This window comes from Pan paniscus, chromosome 8 (assembly GCF_029289425.2).
Source record: "Pan paniscus chromosome 8, NHGRI_mPanPan1-v2.0_pri, whole genome shotgun sequence".
Lineage (NCBI taxonomy): Eukaryota > Metazoa > Chordata > Mammalia > Primates > Hominidae > Pan > Pan paniscus.
In genome coordinates, this window is record NC_073257.2 from 83639177 (window position 1) to 83662915 (window position 23739).

At 48.8% G+C, this 23739-nt stretch overlaps 1 protein-coding gene and 1 long non-coding RNA gene across 2 annotated transcripts in view; one reads left to right on the top strand and one right to left on the bottom strand.

The window, feature by feature from the left end:
* LOC129392945 (cadherin-23-like) overlaps positions 1–23739 on the top strand; it is a 336485-nt gene that overhangs the window by 91966 nt on the left and 220780 nt on the right. The window contains exons 4-6 of the mRNA XM_055092951.2: positions 21267–21409; positions 22139–22186; positions 22325–22417. Of these exons, the coding sequence (XP_054948926.1) occupies positions 21267–21409; positions 22139–22186; positions 22325–22417 (284 nt within the window). The remainder of the gene's footprint in view (positions 1–21266; positions 21410–22138; positions 22187–22324; positions 22418–23739) is intronic.
* On the bottom strand, positions 19338–23125 carry LOC130540540 (uncharacterized). Its single transcript, XR_008954531.1, has 3 exons — positions 22983–23125; positions 21100–21195; positions 19338–19523 (listed from the first exon to the last, which is right to left on the bottom strand). It is a non-coding gene; the product is annotated as an uncharacterized LOC130540540 (long non-coding RNA).

The window sequence follows — 23739 nt, forward strand, 5'->3', positions numbered from 1 at the left end:
TACTTATCCCTAGTGGCATTGACTAATTAAATAGCCTGAACATGTCCGTATCATTCTTGTTCTTAAAAGATATTTTTGCTTAATATGGAATTCTAGGTTGCCATTTACTTTCAGTACTTTGAAGTACCTTTCAGTCCTTTCAGTGTATTGACTTTGGGATCCACTGTGATCATTGAGAAATTACCTGCAAGTTTAAATGTTGGTACCTTGAAGGTAGTCTGTTTTTCTTCTTTGGTTGCCTTTAAAATACTCTGTTTTTCTTTGGTATTCTGAAGTTTTACTATGACCTATCTGGGTTTGAATTTCTATTTATTTATCCTGCTGGATTTCACTTGTCTTCTTGAATCTATGGAGTTTTTGATTAATTCTGGAACATTCTCAGCCATTATCTCTTCAAATATTGCATCTGCTCCATTCTTTGCTTCTGGAATCTCAGTTAAATGTAAGTTAGATCTTTTATTGTATTATCCATTCTTCTTAGCCTTTCTGTTGTATTTTCCATCTCTAACCCCTCTGTGTGGCATTCCGGGTAATTTCTTCAATTTTACCTTTCAATTCACTAATTCTCTTTCCAGCTATGTCTAATCCTCTACAAAGCTAATGTGTTTGAAATTCAAATGATCATATTTTGATACCTAAGGGCTCTATTTGACCCTTTAAAAATTTTCCTTGGTCTTTACTGGTATTTGCAAGCCTCTCTTTCCGTTATTGAAACACAGTAAACATGTTTTACATTCTATGCCTGATAATTGTAATATCTGAACTATTTGAGGGCCTGATTATGCCATCTATTTTTTTCTTTAGGTTTTCATTCACAGTGCCTCGGGGTGTGTGTGTGTGTGTGTGTGTGTGTGTGTGTGTGTGTGAATTTTGACTGTGAGCTACTCATTCGGTTGGTTGGGAGAGTGATTCTTTGAGACCTGAGATAAAGGTGAGAGTTCCTCCAGAGGGAATTTGTATTTGTTTTTGTTAAGCACTTAAGCTCACTACTTGTCTGGGACTACTTTAAATTAAGTTCTTCACTTAAGGATTTTAGATACCCAGGCCGTGTGAATTTGGGCTGCAAATGCAGATGTGGGCCATTAGGGTTACAAATCCTTAAGAGTCACATTCCCCTCTCTATTCAGCACCACAATTTCAGAGAGGTCATTTTCTTTTCTTTCTTTTTTTTAAAGACTGGCTTGTGTGGGGGTATGAATTTATTTCTAGTCACTCTTACAATAAGGGGGAGGTTCTTTGGGGTGCCTGCTTGAGGGGGGGTGTTTCCTATTAGACCCCTATGCTGGGTGGGGCAAGATTCTGCCTTAGGCCTTTTCTCCTCTTTTCTGGGCCCCGGGGACTGTAATAATGAAAACTTGGGTTTACCTGGTTCTGTAAATGACCCAGCCTCTCTGAGTTTCTTCCTTCATTTAGTATTTGGACTGAGTATTCTTGATTTTTTTATCAGCTCATTTATTCACTTAATACATTTAAACACATTTTATCTGCTATTTTCAGTTGTTTGCAACTTTCAAGTTGATCCGGGTACCTACTGCATGTTATTAGAATCAGAAATCACGACCACTTAAACTATGGCCTATTTGAGAGCAGGATTTTTTAAAATTTATCTTATGACTTTTGTTGATTCTCATTGTCCAGGGTTGTGTCTGGCACACATACTGAAGCCACATGGTAGGTCCTCCGTAAACGTTAATTGAGTAACAAGTGCCTGAGTAGGTGAGTGAATAATAAGTAGATTAGTTGATAAAATGGGAGATCGTCATATTACATAGGAGGAAATTGAGGCCCAAAGAGGCCAAGTAACTTTCCAAAGCTGAACAGTAGTTGATAGCTGAGCCAGGGCTACACGAATGAGGGTCATTAGGGACAGCCAGGGCCTGGCTCAGAACAGGCCACCCTGATATCTTATGAATGACTTGGGAAATAATAGTAATGACTGACACTTATTGAACATGGACTTATGTGTTTGTTAGACACTTTTTAAAGCTTTACATGTATTAATTCTCACAACAAGCTTGTGTAGTAGATACTGTTATTATTCCCATTTTACAGATGAGGAAACTGAGGCACAGGGAGGCAAAGTAACTTGTCCAAGGTCACTCAGCTTGTAAAAGTGGCAGATCCAGGATTGAAAACCAAGTAAATCTAGCTGCAGAGCCCACCCTCCCAACTGCTGTATTAAGAGGGGCTGAGATCACACCTCTGCACTCCAGCCTGGACAGCAGAGCAAGACTCCATCGCAAAAAAAATAAAATAAAATAAAAAGAGGGGCTGTAACCAGTCTTGGCTCCCCCACCAACCTGGGTTCCATTCCAGGTAGCCGTGCACCAAATGCATCGATTGGGTGCTTTAAAGTCAGGCTGGGAGCTCCTCGCGTCATGTGATCACAGATTGAGATTGATTGGTGGAGGTCTGCCCTGAGACCCTCCTTCCACACACTGGCTGGTGGCGTGATGGGGTTGGGGGACTTTGATTACTTTGCAGTGTGGCTGCATCTTGCTTGAACCCCCTTAGACTTCTCCCCCAGTGCTGCTGTCAGTCCAGTGTGGCTAACTCATCAGCTCCCTCCTCCTGCACACCCCAGGAAACATCAGTCACCTTGAGAGACCCTGAGACGTGCAGGCAAGCAAACAGACTTGCACAGCCTTGGGCACACTGTCGAAATCCAACAAAATGCCCACAGTGACCTTAGCCCCAGACCTGTTTACGAGGTAAGAGCTTCTGTTGAACCAAGGTAGTGGGTGTTGGTTTGGCCAAGGTGTTTTTGGAGGAGTGAGCTATTTCTTCTCTTTTTGACCTCAGCAGAGGCCATACTCTACGCCCTTCATTTGTAACACAACTAGGAGTATCACACTTTAATCCTCTGAGGTTGTTGAGCTATTCAGTACAGTTTGTCAGAGGAGGAGGGTTTCAGCAAAGTTGGCAGATGGGGGAGACACACATTGGAAAAGATGAGGTAAAGAGGTCTTCATAGCAGCAAAGGAGAGCAGGAGTTTAGCCCCAAATCTGCTCCTGTTTGTGGGGTGTCCAGCAGCCCTCGCCTGCCTCTATGAGCAATTGGAGGGCACTTGGTGGGTCTAAGGCCCTGTTCAGCTCTGACGTTCTGCGATTCCCACTGGAACCAGAGGCGAGCCTTCCCCACTCGAGCACACGCAGGCCCTGGTGCCAGCAACCCAGGGAGGTCACGTCCAGGGCTTACTGCCCTACTGCGCTGCCCAGCACAGCTCCACGGTGGTGCCGCACCCTGGAGAGAGGCAATTTAAGAGGGAGGCCCCAGCTAGAGAGAGCACAGAGCCCAGAGTCCTGCCACAGTCTCCAGGAGTGAAATTACTCGATGCTCAGGAACAGAGGGCATTGAAAGCCATGGGTGACAGGTGTCACAGGTGGCACGGAGGTGTGTAGGAGCCAATCTCTGGGCAGCCCCTTGGCTAAATGGCAAAGGGAGCTCTCTGCAGCCTACCCTCAACTTACCCATTCCTGCCTCCTGCCCACCCACATTTACCAGTTCCATGATGTGGGGCCTGAAAGCTTCTAGCTCTGTCTATACTAGACTGGAAGGGTAGATACTAATTGCAATGGAAAGAGGACATCTGAGGACTCTAGGAGTTTTCCCTCTGCCTAGTTAAAAACCAAACACACCCAACTAAAGAACATCCATCCCAATCAGGCAGACCCCAGACAGGTCAGGCATTGGGAAAACTGACCCTTACTCTCTTCTCTCTGCCCCTCAAACAAAGACAGCAGGACGCTCCTTGGGATGTGCTTTGCAGAGATGGGATGGAGTCCTTGGTGTGGCTTTTGACATTACAAGAACCACACTCCTGCAAACACTAGAACCACGTCACCTTGTGTTTACACACTCATTCATTCATTCATCCATCATTTGTTTAGTAGACATTGACCACAGGCCTGTCTGTGCCAGGCACTGCTCAAGGCTCTGGGTATACAGCAGAGAACACGGGTCAGAGTTCCTGCCTTCAGGGCGCTCACAGTCAAGTGAGAGATGTGGTCCGGAGGATTGAAGGCCAGTAAGCACACAGGGCGGGGTGTGCTGCGCTTGGAGTCTGCCGTGGGGGGCTCGCGGCCTCTTCCAGATTGTGGGATTGATTCAGCGCTCCTCTTGTGTTTCCCGGCTTGCCCCTGCCACAGCTTCTTAGGCAGCAACAAGGCCAAAGAAGTGGGGCAACTTGCCTAGGCTCCACAGAAGGGCCGAGAGTGGAACCTCGGCGCCTGACTCCATGTCCAGGAGCCCATGCTGTACAGCTGTGGGCACACAACTCAGCAGTGCTGAGCCATAGTTTCCTCGTCTGTTAAGAGAGTGTGTAGCCCCCAGACAGCTCATTGCGTGGGGGAGTGGTGGGGTTGTTGGCAGGGGAATCCCAGAATCGGTGGCCAGGAAAGTATGTGCATTGTGTACATATTTCAAGTTATTATGATTATGATCCCAGGTGCTCAGGATTTGGCCTGAGTGAAAGCAGCTCAAACTGCCCCTGACCTGCTACCCTTAGAAGCAGAGAGGCCCAGGTTCCCCACCCATGAAGTGGTGACTTGCGAGCTGGCAGGGATCCGGGCAGAAATCATCTAGGCAGTGTTCTCAGACTCCACACTCATGCATCCCCCTCCACAACAGAGATTCTGTTGAGAACAGCTTGTTTTTCCTTTACTCATTTGCTCATCTGTCCGTCTGTCCATCCATCCATCCATCTACCCACCCCAAGAAGAGACATGCCTGAGGTAAGAACAGCCAGAAAAGCCCCTGGCCCAGCATTTCCCCAGTTATTATTTCCCATTCCACTGGCATCCTTTGAGAGGCTCTCGGAATAAAGGGCTTCCTGAACAAATAGATTTGGGGAAGGCTGTATTTTCTTTACCACCTTGTGGAGCTTCACAGCACACGTTACTGTAATAAAGGCTCTGAGAGATCCTGCAGGAAAGAAACCTGTTCAAATTTTTTTTCTAATGCAATGTTCCCTAGATCTTTTGGACCAAGGAACATTTTTTCACAGAGCACCCGTTAGCCTGCCAGGGAATTAATGATTCGCGAAATACACTTTGGGAAGCATTCCTTTACACACAAAATCCTTTTTTTTAATTATAATAGCGTGCATAGAATATTCATAAGATCTCTTATATACCTACCTGCCTTCTTATATAGGGATGACTCATCATTCAGCACTTCCTTGGCCTGTGGTTGAACATATCACCATGAATAGCAATCTATGATGATGCTTTGTCATTTACAAGAGCTAGTGAAGGGACTCAAATTATTTTAGTTTTCATTTTTCGGAGAATTTTTTGCCTTTCCCTTTTGTGAGCAGCAGAAGCTGTTGTTCATTTGCTTCCTATTATTGTCCATGCACCTGCTTGGGATTACCATAAATCGCAAGCAGCAAAGTGCCAAGCTCATCATAACTGTGTGTAAAGTACAAGTCAACAGGCTCTGAGTGAGGACTTGGCCCTATCTCTCTTTTCTGTAATGAGCTTGAAATTTAGTGCATGTATTTTGTGCCATGGCTTTTACCTGCTCAAAGGCCTCTGGGGCTAATTTCCTGCTTTTCGTCTATGTCTTGGATAACTGGGTGTGTAGGATGTGACTCCAGCAGAGGGAAGGCCTTCTGTGAATCATCTGGGGCTGGTACTGGATAAGAACATTGTATTTGGGGTCAGGCAGTCCTGAATCTTAAATCCTGGCTCTACCTCTTCCTAGCTGTGTGATCTTCGGCAAGTTGCTAAACCTCTCTGTGACTCAGTCTCCTCATTGGAGTGCGGGAATACCTTCCTCGCGTGTTTGTGGTAAATATTGAATGAGGTTGCGTGTGCAAAGTGCTTAACAGAGTGTCTCCCATACGGTAGATGCTCAATAAATAGTGGCAAGGCCGGGACTGCGGTGAAGCAAGCCGGCCCCCAGGGCACAGAAATTCAGGAGACATTCTCAGACTTGTGCAAGTACAGGGGCAGGACCTAAGCGTGAGTGCCTCCTGGGTGCCTGACTTGCCTCATGCTAGTTTCCACCCTGTCTAGCTGGGTCCTGCTACCCCGGCACCCATAACCCACAGTTGATCTCAGAGACTGAGTACCTGGAAGGCCTCCGGTAGGATGAGAGAGACCCAGCCCTGCCCCTGTAACTGCCTGCCCACCTGAAAGCAGGTGAGCCCCATGAGATGAATAAAGGGTGTGTACCCAGGGAGAGAGGAATGGAGAATGAGCCCAGTGAAAAGCCTGAAGGCGCTTGCTCACCTGGGGCCTTCGGAGGGTGGGAACCACCACGGAGCCCTGGCCCTGCCCCTGAGTGGGGGCAGGGCCTCTGCCAACTGGGCTGGACCCCACTTCCTTGTCAAAACTTTTAAAAACACAAACAGAGGCAAGAACGGCATTTGCATAAATCTCATTAGAAAAAGTGCAAGTTTCATAAATCTTGTGATAAATTAGTGTGATATCATTCTCAACGTGATGTATTAATTTTAGGGCAAAATGAATGGTGCTGTGATCATTGTGGGTAATTATGAGTCTCCTCAAAGAGGAAGTGATTTCTGGAGGGACTTTTCTGACCTCCTTCGCGGCGGGAGGGTGGGAGGAGGGCAAGGCAGAAGGGAGGGTGTCTTGCTCACCTGCTTTTATGATTGCGCCTTTCTTCATTTCTTTTCCTGCTATTGAAAGGTGAAGACAAGCTGGGTTGGGTCTCTGGCTAAGGTGTGGGCAGCAGGGGTACAGGAGGTGATGGAATTTTGAAATCAGGCCTTGAGTCCCAAATTCCCCAGAGCCAAATTATTTTAGAAAAGAATCTTAAGCCTGGCACGGTGGCTCACGCCTGTAATCCCAGCACTTTGGGAGGCTGGGGTGGGAGGATTGCTTGAGCCCAGGAGTTTGAACCCAGCCTGGGCAACACAACAAGACCTCATCTCTATTAAAAAAAAATTGTAAAATTAGCCAGGTGCAGTGGCGCACTTGTAGTCCTAGCTACTTGGGAGGCTGAGACAGGAGGATCACTTGAGCCCAGGAGTTATGATTGTGCCACTGCACCAGCCCAGGTGACAGAGGTTTTGGAAAAAAAAAAAGAAAGAAAGAAAGAAAGAAGGAAAGAAAGAAAAGAAAAATCTTAAATTTCTAGGACCTGGACTCATGGAAACTCTAACTTAGGGGTTCTCAAAAATGTGGTCTCAGACAGGCAGCATTAGTGGCAATTGGGAGCTTGTTAGAAATGCATATTCAGAACCTGAAAGTCTGGGAGGGGCCCATAAATCTGTTTTTAATAGCTCTCTTGGTAGTTCTGATGCACACTCAAGTTTGAGAATCACTGCTCTAACCGGGTGGTTCTTAACTTGGCTGTACGTGGGAATCACTTGAGGATTTATATCAGAATACTGCTGTCTGGGTCCTGCACTAGACCAATTAATTAAGACAGAATCCTTAGTGGTTGGGGCCTGGGCATCCTTATTTTTAGAAGCTCTCCAGGTGATGCTAATATGAAATCAGGTCGAGATGCATGGCCTCAAAGCCATTAATTAACATCTTTTTAATATTGGGATTGGAAAATTTTGAACATGGGAAGTGGCAACAAAGCAAAACATTTTTTTTTTTTTTGCTCCACCTGTGGATTGGCCTAAGCTGAATGTGCCTGGGGCGCCCCCATTGTAGCTGGGTTCCACATGGGTAAGCACATGGAGAACTGGAAGAGGCTCAGGGAAGCTGGCCTCCCTGGAGGAGTGATTCCCATTCTTGCCTGCCCAGTACATCACCTGGCGATTTAGAACTTTCCAAAGCCCAAGCTGGCCCCTAGGCCAGCTAGTCACAACATTGGGAGTGTGGGATGCAGACACCAGTATTGCTCAAAAGCTCCAGCTGATTCCAGTGTGCTGACAAGTGTGGGAACTGCTGACCTCTAGGTTTTCCTCCATCACAGTTTCTCAGATATGTCCTGAAGATTGAAGGAACCTCAGAAATCATCAAGACCCTGGATATCAATTCCACAGCCCATTGGAATCACTCGAGTGGTTCAGCTTGTTCTTAAATCCCGATGCTTGAGTCCCTCCCTGGAGATCCTGATGTATGTGGTCTGGGGTACAGATGGACAGTTGGGATGTCAAAAGGGCTACAGGTGATTCTAAGGTGCAGCCAGGGCTGAAATGACCCTTTGCTGCACTGGGACAGAGGCCCAAGACGGAAGGGATGCCCCGGAGATGGCAGCCTCGTAGTGGAGAGTCATCCTCCAGCCAGGCCACTGCTGTTCCCCCACGGTCACATTCAGGGGACTGTGAGGATGGGTTCACGAGTGCAGCCTCATTATTGAGCTATGGGGAGGGTGACTGGTGACTTCTCCCTGTAGCTTAGGGCAGAAGGGGACATCAGGATCACTTCTGAGAAGGAAGGAACCAGCATGTGCCTACAAGTGTTTGGATAATCTCTTTGTGAGCCTTTAATGGCCTGCAGTGCTCTGTTTATTTTAATGATAATGTCAAGTTCAATTTGCCGTCATTTTTCAACATTTCCTTTTGTAAAGTTAATTGAACAATTCAATGAATTGAAAAGTTTCAGGAGAGGGGAAAAAAAACCACACCCACCCCACTGTTATCACTGTTATTAAATCTGGTAACTACCTCTTGGCTCTCCAAGCCCTGAGACAAGACTTCAACCCTCATGGGCCTGGGAGCTGCCGCAAGGACTCAGGAAGGTCAAACAGAACATTCCAGGGCCCCTTTATTCATGGCTGTTTCATGCTCAGGCTGCTATTTCTGGGCAGAAAAAAAAATATCCAGTCTGCCATGGACCCTGGCTGCTGGCTCTGCGGTAGCTCATTCCCCAAGTGTCCAAACCAGATTGTAAACCCTTGGGAGCCGGGTTGGGTCTTCTCTGCCTATCTATCCTCCGCTGCGGAGCGCCTTCCTTGTACACAGTATGTGGAAAACAGAGCCTTAATATCGTAGATATCTAAACTGGAAGGGACCTTAATGTGGTGTGGTGGAAAGAACAGCGTATGGGGAGTCCAGGGACCAATTTGAGAGGCAGCTCCTCCACCTGCTAGCTGTTGAGCTGGTTGACTGTGGACTTGTCACGGGGCCACCCAGCCCTGTTTTCTCCTTTGTAAAATGAGCTTGTTGGCCATATCAAGAATGCAAATATTCGGCCAAGTAGAGCTACTCCCTCCCCTGTGTGCATCGTGTGTCACTGGCAGATCACACACTTCTTCCTACTGACCTCAGATGCAACCTCACACTCCCCAGCACGACACCCACAAAACCGTGACCCGGAGGTTGGAGTGGGCACATGAAACTTGACCCATTTGCCAAGATTGTTTTCAGTTCTCCTCGTGGACCTCTGCACTTTGGCCATTGATGCCAGCCCCTTCGTAGTGTCAGTGGGGAAGGAGAAGCTCAGAGACAGCAGCGATTTGCCCATGGTCACACGGCTAGTCCTGGCTGAGTGTGAACCAGGGCCAGCCACATCAGTTCTAGGCCCGGCTGATTCTCTCAGCCTTAAAGGCAGGGACTTCTCTAAGGCTGCCTTGCTCCCAAAGCTTCTCCTGTGCCCTTTGAGCCTGTGTTCCAAGTCCTCAACCCCCTGTCCTTGGACTCCCTGGAATGCTCGTCCTGAGGGTCACATTCGGGCCAGGTGAAGGGCAGGGATGCAGTTCTTCATGCCTACAGTTTGCAAACCGCTGCCAGTCCATCCTGAACTTCCCCAGGGTCCCAGGGAAAGGCCAGGAGAAGTGTGCAGTGTGATAGATGTGTAGGTCTACCCGCTGGACTGTCAGCTGCAGGAGGGCAGGTTCTTCTGGCTGCAGTGTTTGTTTTATCATCAGTGCCTACAGCAGTACCAGGGACAGCAGGTGCCCAGGCAGTGTTTGCTGAGGGAATCAGTGGAGGATGTCAACAGGAGGGTCACTGAGCAATCCCAGCTCTGCCTTGTGCTAGCTGTGTGACTTTAGGCAAGTAACTTGACCTCTCTGTGATGCATTGAGTTGTAGGGGAATAGAGCACATAGGTGCCTATGACTGGTCCTCGCAGCCCTCAGCAAATGATGGTCCTTATTTGCTATGTCAGAGGCAGAGGAGCTCCGGGTTTCTAAGAGTCAGGGCCAGGTCCCTGAAGTATTGGTATTCAATGTCTGATCTTTCCTCTTGGGCATATTAATTTTTAAAAAATGTGTGTGTGAAGGGAAGGAAATCAGGATATCAAAGGGATAGCTGCCTCCAATGCTTATTGCGGCACTATTTGCAATAGCCAAGATATGGAATCAACCTAAGTGTCCGTCAATGATAAATGGATAAAGAAATGTGGTATATATACACAATGGAATACTATTCAGCTATAAAAAGGAAATCCTATCATTTGCAGCCACATAGATGGAATTGAAGATCATCATGTTAAGTGAAATAAGCCAGGCACAGAAAGACAAATGTCGCATGTTCTCAGTCACGTGTGGGAGCTTAAAAAGTGGATCTCATGGAAGTAGAGTGTGGTATGATGGTTACCAGTGGCTGGGGAGAGAGTGAAAGAGGGGATGGTTGATGAGTAAAAAAATATAGTTAGCTCACGCCTATAATCCCAGCACTTTGGGAGGCTGAGGCAGGCAGATCACCTGAGGTCAGGAGTTCAAGATCAACCTGACCAACATGGCAAAACCCCATCTCTACTAAAAATACAAAAATTAGCCACGCATAGTGACACATGCTTGTAATCCGAGCTACTTGGGAGGCTGAGGCAAGAGAACTGCTTGAACCCATGAGGTGGAGGTTGCAGTGAGCTGATATCACGCCATTGCACTCCAGCCTAGGCAACAAGAGTGAAATTCCAGCCAGGTGCCGTGGCTCACGCCTGTAATCCCAGCACTTTGGGAGGTGGAGGCAGGTGGATCACTTGAGGTAGGGAGTTTGAGATCAGCCTGACCAACATGGAGAAACCTCGTCTCTACTAAAAATACAAAATCAGCTGAGCATGGTGGTGCATGCCTGTAATCCCAGCTACTTGGGAGGCTGAAGCAGGAGAATCGCTTGACCCCACAAGGCAGAGGTTGCAGTGAGCTGAGATCATGCCATTGCACTCCAGCCTGGGCAACAAGAGTGAAATTCTGTCTCAAAAACAAACAAAACAAATAAACAAAAACTAGCCAGGTGTGGTGGCACCCGCTTGTAATCCCAGCTACTCGGGAGGCTGAGGCAGGAGAATCGCTTGAACCTGGGAGGTAGAGGTTGCAGTGAGCTGAAAGAGCACCACTGCCCTTCAGCCTGGGTGACAGAGCGAGACTCCATCTCAAAAAAAAAAAAAAAAAAAAAAAAAAGGATAGTGCTGTGTAGCACAATAGGGTGGCTATAGTTAGCAATAATTTATTGCATATTTTAAAAGAGCTAGAAGAGAAGATCTGAAGTGTTCTCAACACAAAGAAATGATAAGTGTTTGAGGTGATGGATATCCTAAATACTGTGATCCGATCATTACACATTGTGTATGTATCAAAATATCACAGGTACCCCATAAATATGTACAATTATTATGTATCAATAAAATAAATACATTTTTAAAAATATATGTGCCTGTGTGTACTTCACTTATTCCTCCTCTTCCCTGCCCCCAGAGCCTCTGGGTTTGTGTCGTCCGGCCCTGTTTAGTGCCTCCTTCTTCCCTGGATTAGCCTGTCCCCATCAGTGCAGACACCTGTGTGGCCAGGTGAGCCCGCAGCCCCTTCTCTGACTCTCAGGAGGGAATGGCCGTCTTGCTGGTAGCAATAAGTAGACTGAGGAAAGCCAGGGTGCTAGAGGGGAGCCCATCCCCACCAAGTCTCTGCCTCAGGGCTGCTCACCTTCAGACCAGGGTCCACCTGGAGGCCGCCCCCATGGGGTTAGTTGCTTTGGGGTGAGAAGAAGGCTGTATTCAGGAGCTGAGTTTTGGATTTGGATAAAAGGCTTTGTGATAAAAACCATGAGGGTCGTGGAATGAGAAAGACTTGGGTTGGACTCCTGGCTTGGTGACCTTGGGTAGGTCACTTTACCCCTCTGAGCCTGTTTTCTTTTCTTTTCTTTTCTTTCCTTTCCTTTCTTTTCTTTTCTTCCTTTCTTTCTTTCTTTTTTTGTTTTGTTTGTTTTGTTTTGAGACAGAGTCTCGCTCTGTCATCCAGGCTGGAGTGCAGTGGCATGATCTTGGCTCACTGTGACCTCTGCCTCCTGGGCTCTAGCAATTCTCCTGCCTCAGCCTCGAGTAGCTGGGATTACAGGCCTGTGACACCACCCCCAGCTAACTTTTGTATTTTTAGTAGAGACGGGGTTTCACCATGTTGGCCAGGCTGGTCTTGAACTCCTGACCTGAAGTGATCCACCCACCTTGGCCTCCCAAAGTGCTGGGATTACAAGGCGTGAGGCACTGCACCTGGCCCGAGCCTCAGTTTTCCTACCTGTATAACAGGGATGCGAACCCCTCTGTGTAAGGCCATTAGGAGAAATAAGTGACAGAGTAAATGAATGAAAACCATTGAGTGTGGTACCTGGCAAAGAGTCATGCCCAGGAAACAGAATGCTGGTTTCCTTTCCCCCTGACAGTTCATGCCGTCCCCTCCAAGTGGACGGAGTTGCAGGAGAGCACAGGAGTGAAGCTGGCCTGTGGGCTTTGAAGGCAGAGATGGTTCCTTTGACCCAGGTCAAGGGTTTTCTGATGACAGTGAGGGCGTCGATCAGTGAAGGGTGAGCCTAGAGGCCGCCTGCCTCTCAGGAGAGAGCCGGCCAGTGTCAGAGCTCACTCTACTCCCTCTGACTTCCCCCAGGTGGAGATATTGGTGAAGCCTAAGATGAAGAAAAGAGCTCCCCTGAGGTCAAACCAAGTTCAGGACCCAGAGCATTTGAGAGACTGAAGGCAGGAGGGTGGGAGGGGGGACCTAAGACAAATGAGATTATCCCCAGGAATCAAGGCACTTAACTGGCCTGTCTGATCCCAGAGGAGAGACAAATGAGATGGCAGGCTCCAAGGCCAGCTCAGGCTCTGGGGAGCCCATCCCAGGGAGAGTGGGAGGGCAGGAGCCCCTGGCCCTGGCAGGGACCCGGCCAGCCAGGAGGAGGAGGGTGGGTTTCCCTTCTTGCAGGTGGGGGTGTGCAGCAGGCTTGATGGCCATGGTGGGATGGTTGGAGTGAGGAGTAGTTATTCTCAGAAAACCCTGGCCATACCCGTGGCCTTGGAATTTGAGGCTGGGGCCCTGCTGTTTGCAACTCCTTGGCTCTGCTACTCACACATGCATGGCTCTATCCCAGGCGGCCCTCTCCCGGCCAGGACCCTTGCTTCCCTCTCTGCAAAATGAGAAGGGGGCTTTGTCTGTTTGGTTCTCACTTCAGCAATAACTAGTCCCTGCTTCTGAGCTAGCCTGCAGACACCAAGGCTGGTTCTGTCTCTCTAACAGCCCTGAGCCTGGCAGAGGCAGACCACTAGGTTCTTGGCCCCTAGATGGGGAAGGACAGTAGATCACAGCTGGTGTGAAGTCCTTTTAGGTCACAGGTTGCAAAAGCCTTGCTTTCTTGTGCCTTTTAGGATTGATTATGGTGGCTGCATGGAACCCTGTATTGTGAAGGATTCTGAAGTTGAATGCAGATTCAATGGGAAAAGGTGCTGTGATTGATTAATAAGGTCTGTGTGGTCAAGAGCTGGGACTGGCTAGCTCCCTGGCCCTAGAAAAGCAGTAGTTAATCATGAGGGATGGGGAAGAGGAGAAGGAAGATTTGCCAAGCGTGTCCCAGAATATCAACTTCTACCTTCAAGGTGTGATGGCCTCTTGCCTGCTGTGCAGAGGTGCAAACAATGAATCCATGCAGGGGCCTGGTATGCTTTCGGGTGACAGCAGTCTGGCAGGCCGGGCCCAGGGGTGCAGAGGGAAATGTGCATGGCCAGGGAGATTGAGGATGCATTGGGAAGCACTAGACATCATGGTAAGGAATTCGTTTTCATTCTCTGGGAACTAAGCAGGCGTTTGAGCAGAGTGTGGCACAATGGAAGGTGTGCTTTAAGGAGATGCTGCTGCAAGGAGGGAGCAGGGTATGTTCTCACACCGCTTATTCACCCCTCTGTGTTTTGGTAACAAATATTGCTTTCATCCTTCTCTCATCTAGAGAAAATAAAAAGCCCTGCAGCCTGTGCTGCCCTGCCAGAGTTTCTGGCCCGCCCCTCATCTAGCAGGTACTGCTCTCCAGGAGCCGCATGACCACAATCCCCAATCCCAGCCCTTGCCCCTCAGTGCAAATAACAACAATAATAGTAATAACAGTCATCTCAGCGATCAGCATGGGCCCAGCGGGGCCTCAGGGGAAGCTGTGATTGTCCGCCCCTTGCCTGGAAGGCAGATGTGGACTGCTGCTGAGGGCCGAGGCCACGGTGGAGGATGTGCCACCAGCTTTGCAACTCCCAAGGGGCCTTAGCAGTCTGGTGGGCAGATTCCTACCTCCTACCTCCAAGATGGGGTACACAGCCCCCAGGATGGGGTACAGGGCCGGTTCCTCAGAGACTGGACCCCCAGTCATTGCACAGCTGTGATTCCTGCCTGGGCCCAAAGACAAGTGCTACTGATTTGGGTGTTATTAGGTTTTGATCAGCTATCCTTTCCCCTGTCCATTTGTGCACACAGTTAAGAATTAACTTGCTATACTCTCTCTTCCCGTTGTGGCTCAGAGACCTTCATGACTTTGGGGGGCTGTCTTTTCCTAACACCTCTGGGCAGTTGTTAGCAGGATTCATTTATTTACCCAATGACTATTTATTGAGTGCCTCCAGGATGTCAATCCCTGTGTTAGGCTTAGGGATGTGACAAGGAATAGGCAGGTCAGGTTGAATGTGCTGCGTGATGGGCAGGGGGTTGGGGTAGGTGGTCAGCAAGTCAAGTGAATAAGCAGATCCTTTCAGAGAGAGAGGATTGTGAAGACAATAACGTGGAGTCTTAGGACACTGAGTAACCAGGCGTCTCTTTAGCTAGACTCTGCTGATTGAGAATTTGAGGAAGGCCTCCCCAAGGTGCTAACTCGCCACCCGAGAGGTGAATAATGAGGAAGCTGCCGTAGAGGTGGAGTGACCTAGGGTAGGAACCTTCCCAGCCAAAGGCACAATCAGGGCGAGGGTCCCGAGGCAGCCACGAACTTGTCCTGTTCAGGAACAGAAAGAAGGCATGTGGGGCCAGATGGGGCTCAGCCCAGTGAGCCTGTGAGATGCAGTGATGGATGTTATCTTGGACCAGATCACTAGGGCCTTAGAAATGGTCAATTTAAGTTTTTTTTAATTTAATTATGGTAAAATATACATAACATGAAATTTGCCATCTTAGCCATTTTTAAGTGTATAGTTTAGTAGTGTTAAGCACATTGACACTGTTGCCTAACCGACCTCCAGAACTCTTTTTCTGTTGAAAACTGAAACTGTAGCCATTGAATAATAGTTCTCCATTCTGCCCTTCCCGACCCCTGGCACTCACCATTCTACTTTCTGTCTCTATGAATTGGATTACTCTAGGTACCTTATATCAGGGAGATCACATTGTACTGTATTTGTCTTTCTGGGACTGGCTTATTTCACTGAGCATAATGTCCTCAGGGTTTATCCATATTGTAGCATGTGTCGGAATTTCCTTTCTTTTTAAGGCTGAATAATATTCCATTGGCTGTATCTACCACATTTTGATTATCCATTCATCTGTGGACAGATACTTGGATCGCTTCCCCCTTCTTGGCTATTGCAAAGAATGCTGGCGTGAACACAGATGCACAGTGATTAAGTTCTTGAATGTTCTGCTTTCCACCCATGAGGTTAGGCTGGGCATGGTTTGGGTGGCACAGAGTGGAGGGGCTGGCCTAGCTGGATGCCCCTTCCCCATGAGGGTAGGAGAGGCCAAGTGCACAGAATCCTCCACCGCACTGATTGAGCCAGGAGTCCTAAGACTGGGCCTTTCAATCATCCTGGGACGGGTGGAGCTTTTCTCTGCATCTAAAATGGGAACCATAAACCAGGCTGACTTACAGGCAGTACTTACTGGTCTGGTTGTTTATGGCCAGCGTTTTTTCTGATTGGTTGATGCCTGTACTGTGCCTGTTGTTAAATATTTGAATATCATCCTGCTATAAACCAGCCACAGGACTTCTAACCTGGCTGTGTGTGAGCGTCTCCTGCAGGGAGAGTGGGGGCTGCTGTTTAAAAGTTTACACTCTGGGCTTCCCAGTAGCCAACCCAGTCAAGAGGGCCTGGGAATTTGCATTGTAAAGCTCTACAGTAGTTCCAATGTACCGTCTTAAACATGCATTGGAAATTTGGGCTCCCCCAGAAATAGACCTTGTGATGAAGATTTAAGTGCAAGAAGCTTACTGGGGAGGAGGTTCCAGGAAACACAAGTAGGGAGTGAGGAAGTGAGACAGGAAGGGAGGGAAGCCATAAAGATGCGTTATTGTCAACCAAGTTGCCAGTGTAGAACACGGACCTCTGAGTTATGCTCTTGAGAGGTGCCGAAGCTGGGCTGTTTACCTACCTTATCCACAGAGCTCTGAAAGTCAAGCCAGAAAGGAAGGATTCCAAATTCTTGGAATTTTATCTAGAAAAGAAGACTAAGCAGCTTTTGTAAGTGAACTTTTAGGAGGGTTCTAACATGATGATGATAGCTAACATTTTTTAGCTCTAACCATGGTAGACAAGGTCATCCTTATCTATCATCTTCCACAGCAACTCGGCGAGCTCCGCTACTGGGGCATTGGTTCCCGGCACTTCCCGGCTGTGCTGTGTTTAGGAGGAGCAGTCTCTGATGGCCGGAACCCCTCGGGAGAACACTCACAGGGGCTGGCAGTTAGAAGTCAGGCTGGTGTGTGTGGAAATGTGTGTGCTGAGGGACAGAGGGCAGGGTACCAATAGCGTCTGCTGCGGAGACTCAGCCAGCTCCCATCTCTCTATCATAAGAGGGCATTCCAGCCCCTGTGAATAGCAGGGTATCCTCCTTACCGCTGAAAAAACACCAGGCCTCATCCATTGCTGGTGAGAATGTAAAATAATACAGTCACCATGGAGAACACTTTGGCAGTTCCTCAAAAATTTAAACGTAGAATTACTGTATGTTCCAGCAATTGTGCTCCTAAGTATACATCCAAAATAATTAAAAACAGATGTTCAAACAAAAACTTGTACATAAATGTTCATAGCGGCATTATTTCCAATAGTCAACAGGTGGGAACAACATAAATAGCTGTCAACTGATCAATGAATGAACAAAATGTGTTACATTCACACAAGGGAATATTATTCAGCTGTTAAAAAGGAGTGAAGTACTGATACATGCTACAACATGAATGAACCATGAAAACATTTGGCTAAGTGAAAGAGGTCAGGCACAAAAGGCCACATACTGTATTATTTCATTCATATAAAATATCTAGGATAGGCGAATCCATAGAAACAGAAAATGGATTCGTGGTTGCCAGGGCTGGGGAAGGGATTCATGGGGAGTGACTGGTTCATGGGCATGGAGTTTCCTTTGGAGATGACGAAAATCATGTGGAATTAGTGGTGATGGTTGCACAGCATCGTGAATGTACTAAATGCCACTGAATTGTGTACTTTAAATGGTTGAAGAGGTAAATTGCATGTGATGTGTATTTTACCACAAATTTTTACAAAAGGAACTCCAGGTATCCTTCAGCCCTGAGATGCAAGGTATATTGTTTCTCAGGTGGGAAGCAAACCTGTGTGGCATGTGTACCCCAGGGTCCCCCAGCCAGAGATGGTTCTCCTGCATGGCTGTAACTAAGAGCACTGGGCTGGAGCTGAACCCCAGAGATTGGCCTCACTCCTGTAGGAATAGCACAACCATAGGTTGCTGGAAACCTCCCCTAGTGGAGAAACAAGCCTTGCTTCCCAGAGAAGCCAGGGCTGGGCCCAGCTTCTGTAGAGGCAGAGCAGCGCTGGGCGGGGGAGTATGTGCCCAGCTGGAAAATTGCAGGGCGTCTTGTCTTAAATATAATATTAAATCGGCACCTTTAATTAGTACACTTAGAAAAGGTCACTAGCAATTACCTGGGACACAAAGAAGGCATGAGCAGGCAAGAGCCCATGAGGAAGCTGAAAAGGACCATTTTGAGCAGCACATAATTGAGGGGAAAATGGATAAAAGTCCGGGAAATTACAGGGTGGGTGACAGCAGCTGATGGCCCCATCCCTGTCCTGCCCAGCGCCCCCCTTCTTGGGAGGACCTAAACGTCAAGCCTGAGAGAGCCATTTGGGATATTGGGCCCAGTTGTGCAACCTTGGCTGGAAGGCCAGGGTGGTCTTCCCAGAATCCTCTTGGCCAGCTGGGAGCTTGGCCCCAGATCCTCCACCTGGTCTGGGCCCTGAGGTACAGCAGGTGAGGATTGCGGTCCAGGGGGCTGCAGGCTGCCATGGACTCACTGTTGCACCTGGACAAGCAAGGCGCTTATGGGCCTCCGTTTCCCCATCTGGAATCTGCCCAAGGCTTTGGGAGGTAACTCAGTGTTTCCCAAACTTTGCCACTAGGAATACCTGAGAGCAATGGAAAAGAAATGTATACTCCTAGAAGTCAGGGGAGGCTGGAAATTCATTTATGGCTTTAGATTATATCTTTACAAATAAATTAAACATAAATAAATTAGGCCGGACATGGTGGCTCGCACCTGTAATCCCAGCACTTTGGTAGGCCGAGGTGGGCAGATCACTTGAGGTCAGGAGTTCAATATCAGGCTGGCCAACATGATGAAACCCCATCTCTACTAAAACTACAAAAAATTAGCTGGGCGTGCTGGTGGATGCCTGTAATCCCAGCTACTGGGGAGGCTGAGTCAGGAGAAGCACTTGAACCTGGGAAGTGGAGGTTGCAGTGAGCTGAGATCATGCCACTTGCACTCCAGCCTGGGTGACAGAGCGAGACCCTGTCTCCAAAAAAATAATTAATTTATCAATCAAATGCTGCTCCCAATGTCTTCCTGTTCATTTTAGTATAAAACATTTATTTGTCACCGGGCAATGCAAACGCTTTGGAAAGATGTACTTGGTTTATCTGTGACTTTCACATACTTCCTCTTACACCATCTAGAAAGAGCAATGAACTGGGAATCTGGGAGTCTGGAAACTTGGGTTTGAATCCTGCCTTTGTGGCTCACCATTGTACTTTGGGCAACTTGCTAAATGCCTTCAGCTTTTCCAACTCTGAAATGGGAGGGTTGGGCTCTGAAGATGTCCCAGGATTTTACTCCTCCTTCTCACCTTCTCCCATCACCTTGGATGCTGCCATTTCCTGCTCTGCTGTTCTGCTGTTTGACCTTGGAGAAGCTGCTTCACCTCTCTGAGACTCAGCTTCCTAATCTGCAAAATGGATAGAATAACAACTACCAAACAGACTTGTGGGGAGGATTTAATGAGAGAATCCACATGAATGGACCTTGTGTCTGGCATATCATAAGAGCCCAGTGAATGTCCAATGTCTTCCTTTTCCAGATCTTGGGCTTCTTGTTAGGATCTGATAGGTCATGTCCATGAAGTCCTGAATCTTGAGTTTACATATTGAGTGTTGAGATATCTGTGCTGTGGAAAGAAATGTAGGCTCTGAGCCCCAAATGCCTGGGATGTGGATTCCAGCTCTGCCATTTGCTGACTATGAAGACATGGTAATCACCTCATCACTCTTTGTTGCCTTATCCGTTAAATGGGGAGAATTGCATTATTGACTGAATTAGTGCATGGAAATAGCTCAGCTTATGCCTGGCTTATGATTAGGGCTCAGAAATGTTTGCTAGCATCATTATGTTAGAACTGTCCTAAAAGTTCTTTTCTAGATAAAATTCCAAGAATTTGGAATCCTTTCTTTCTATCTAGCTTGATTTTCAGAGCTATTTGGTAAATGTGAGAGTCAGTATTTGGGGCAGGTAGTGTCTGTCTCATTTTATAGGGGAAACTGAAACCTGGAAATAAGTGATTTGCCTTAGGCCATGGCTCCGATCTCCTCACCCCTTTGAGAATCAGATGAAGACTATAGACATTGTCTTCGGAAAATGACACGCTGTACACTTATAATATTTTGTGTACAGTTCTAGTGAGTTTAAGGACCTCCTGAAGCTAAGGAGACCAACCATCCCAGTTTGCCTGGGGCTTCCTGGTTTTAGCACATGTGCTGGGAAATGCTTCAGTCCTGGGCAAAGCAGGGCAGTTAGTGACCCTACCTGAAAGCTACACAGGGGAGCTGTGAGCCCCAGGAGATGATGCCCTGCACTTCTTAGGGAGGGTATAGACCAGGCATCCTGAAGCCTAGGTGCCCTCAGGCCAGGGCTTTGCTTCCTGGTAAGGGATGACACCTGCCTCTCAATCCCCTTCTTGAGGATGGGAACTAGACCTTGTCACCCAGTTCTAGACTGGAGTTCCTTGAGGCTCAGCTACATCTTCTTAACCTCTGTGTACTCCAGTGCTCATCATAAGGCCAGCACCTGGTCACTCTTGAATGAATGCCAAAAGATTTTGCAAAGTATTCTGAATTAGAGAAGGTGCTTCCATTTGCAAAAGACAGAAGTCCAACTAAACTGACTTAGGCCAAAGAAAAGGTTGCAAGGGGAATTATTAGCTCATATAGCTGAGAAGTCCAGAGGATGGAGCTAATGTCAGCAGAGCTGGTGACAGACCCTCAGAAAGCCATCAGGAATCTGTCTCTCCATACATCATTTGCCTCTGTTTTCCTTTGTGTGCTTCATTCTCAGACAGGCTCTTCTTGTGTGGTGCCAAAGATGGCTGCCCGCAGTGCCAATGAGCAACTCCCATGAAAGAGAGCTCCTCTTTCCCAGTAGTTCCAGCAAAAGTCCCAGGGCTGGCTTTGATTGGCTAGTTTGGGTCACATGCTCATCCCTGAACCAGTCATCATGACCAGGGAAATGGCACACTCTGATTGGCTAGCGCTGACTTATATGCTCATCTTGGAACATAAGACTTGAAATATTGGGGGCCTGTCCTCATCTGAGCCACTTGGAGAAGGAGGTCTTCAAATTAAAATCAGAGAAAGGGGGGCAGGCAGAAGTCATAAGTGTCTTTTACACACTCAGAACATGGTGAGTGGTGGTTCCCTGATACCATCATGATACACTGTGACAAGTGGACCAGGGTGGAGGTGGGGTACCTGGATCAGAGCTCACAGATGCGCCAGGGCCTTGTGATGATCCGTGGCCTGCTGGAGGATTGCTGAATGGCCACTCCCTGCTGAGAGTTCAGCCACCTGGGCAAGGTAGGAAGGCATAAACGTGACCTCCCTTATTTTCCCTCTGCTCTCTCCCTTGGCTACTCCAGGTTCTTCTGTGACCCAGTTGCTGGCCCGAGACATGGACAATGACCCCCTGGTGTTTGGCGTGTCTGGGGAGGAGGCCTCTCGCTTCTTTGCAGTGGAGCCTGACACTGGCGTGGTGTGGCTCCGGCAGCCACTGGACAGAGAGGTATGACTTGCCCATACCCCTGCCCCAATTCTCTCCTGGGGACAGGAGGAGACACTGGGGGAAGGACGGCCCGCCATCTTTTGGGGTCTTCCTCTAAGACCCCATTCTGACTCCACAGTGGCATCTTCCTGCCTGAATGGTATTCCTCTTCAAGGGCCAATGCTGGTGTCTGGACTTAGGGTTGGAATGGGTGGCTAGAGGTGTCTCCAAGCAAGCAGCTACATTGGAGAGGCAAGAGGGACAGTGACCCTGGGTTCATCCCTTGTAGAATGGCGCTCCATGGAGGGTACAAGTCTACCCCTACCCCCAGTAAACATTCCCCCAATATCCAGAGAAGCAGGAATTGACGGCATGGTAGCCCTTAGCAAGTTAAGGTAAAGACGTGAACACATCCCCAACCCTTACCCTCTCCTTGCGTTTGAGGAAGGAACCATAGAGGTGTGTAGTGACTTGCTCAGTGTCACACAGCATCTTAGAGGCAGAGCCAAGACTAGCACCCAAGATGCTTGGCTTCTGTCTTTTATTGCTCTCTTAAAGCAAGGATCCATATTCCACACCTGCTTCCCCAACCCAAAGGGCAACGCTGGTATTTTAGGGAAGCCTTTGGGTGCCTGGTTCCAGGCAAGCTCCTAGGGCAATCCTGGAGCCCCTCCCGCCCCATTTAGGGCCCAGGACCCAGGACCTCAGCACCGCCTAACTGCCCCCCTCCCTCTCTCACTTTTCTTGCAGACCAAGTCAGAGTTCACCGTGGAGTTCTCTGTCAGCGACCACCAGGGGGTGAGTGTTCCCTGGGGCCCTGGAGGCATGTTCCTGGGGTCACAGGATTTCTGGACCCCTAGGGTGGAAGAGGCCAGAGTCGGGTGGAAGAGGCCAGAGTCAGGTGGCGGCGCTAATTGCCCGCCTTTCTCTTGCCAGGTGATCACACGGAAGGTGAACATCCAGGTCGGGGATGTGAATGACAACGCGCCCACATTTCACAATCAGCCCTACAGCGTCCGCATCCCTGAGGTAGGAGCCACTAGGGTCACCCTTGGGGGTATCAGAGACCTGCTGCTCCCCAGACCACCATGGTGTAGGTGAAGAGTCAGGTGGGGAGAGCAGCTGTGGCTCTTCTGCCCAGACCTCAGCCCAGGTGCCAACTCTGAGCAGGTTGGCGAACATGCTGGTACCCTGGGAATCGGGGCCCAGCCTGGGGTTGGGAAGAGCAGTTGGGCCGGTAGGTTGGGAGCCTTGTGCTGGAGGCTGAGCCCCACACCTCCAGCTGGAGTCAATGGTGGGACAAGAGTTGGGAGAAGCAGGTGTTACACCCTCTTTCCTTCCACTCGTATCCAAATGTGGGCCTGGGCAGGGTGGGTGGGCAGGCCTAACCCCAGATCTTCCTGCTTTGGCCAGAATCAGGTCCCTCCAGGACTCAGGGAGCATGCAGTTCTAGGAAGGGGCTTTCCCTAGCCCCGCGCTCTCCACCATGGTCTCCCAGGCCCCTGTACTGTGTACTCTGAGTATGTTTGCATGAGTGCATGCGTGTAAAATCAAGCCATTGCTGGTAATTGAGAAGTACAAATTATTGCATTACAAATGGTTCGTTAATAAGCTGGCTGCCAGCTCCCGATGGCACCAGGGTTCCCACTGCTTGCGGCCCCTCTCCTGGGTGGCTGATGGCAGTCTTATGGTCTGGCAGTTAGTGATTCAAAGACTCTGAAGTGGGAGGGTAAAGGGCTTCTCACTGGGTGTCCCTCGGGCCTGCCCTCGGGGTTTTGGGCTGGGCGGTGGCAGTGAAGGGTTGGGATGGGAACAGTGGAAGGTAGAACCCTCTGGAAAGGCAGGTTGGCACCATGTCATTTGAGTTCTAACTCCTTGATCCAATGACTGATCAGGGAGTAAAAAGTCCTGAGAGAATATCGCAGTCAGTTCATGGATGAGGCTGGGCATGGGAGAGTGACTTGCCCGAGGTCGCACAGCTTTAACTTCGAGCCACCTGGCTTCTAGGGCAGGCTCAGCCTCCCTCGAGGGTGACGAGATCTTGCTCATACACCCCACTCCCTGGCCTCTGTTACTGAGCTGTGAGCCAAGGGTCCTATGCTGGCACCAGATGGAAGAGAGGACAGATGTGCAGGTGGGGATGCAGCGGAGGCACCATGCCCTTCGCCTGCCTGGGGCGGGAAAGAACTGGGGAGCCCGCAGTCCTAAACATGGGGGCATGGTGCTCTGAGCTGTGGCCGGTGTGCCCAGGGACTGCAGCTTGGCTCCTGCTCTCTCTCATTTGGAAGTCTCCCTAATTTAATTAAGGGTCTCTACGTGCCAGCCTGCACTCCGGGCCTGGGCTCAGAAAC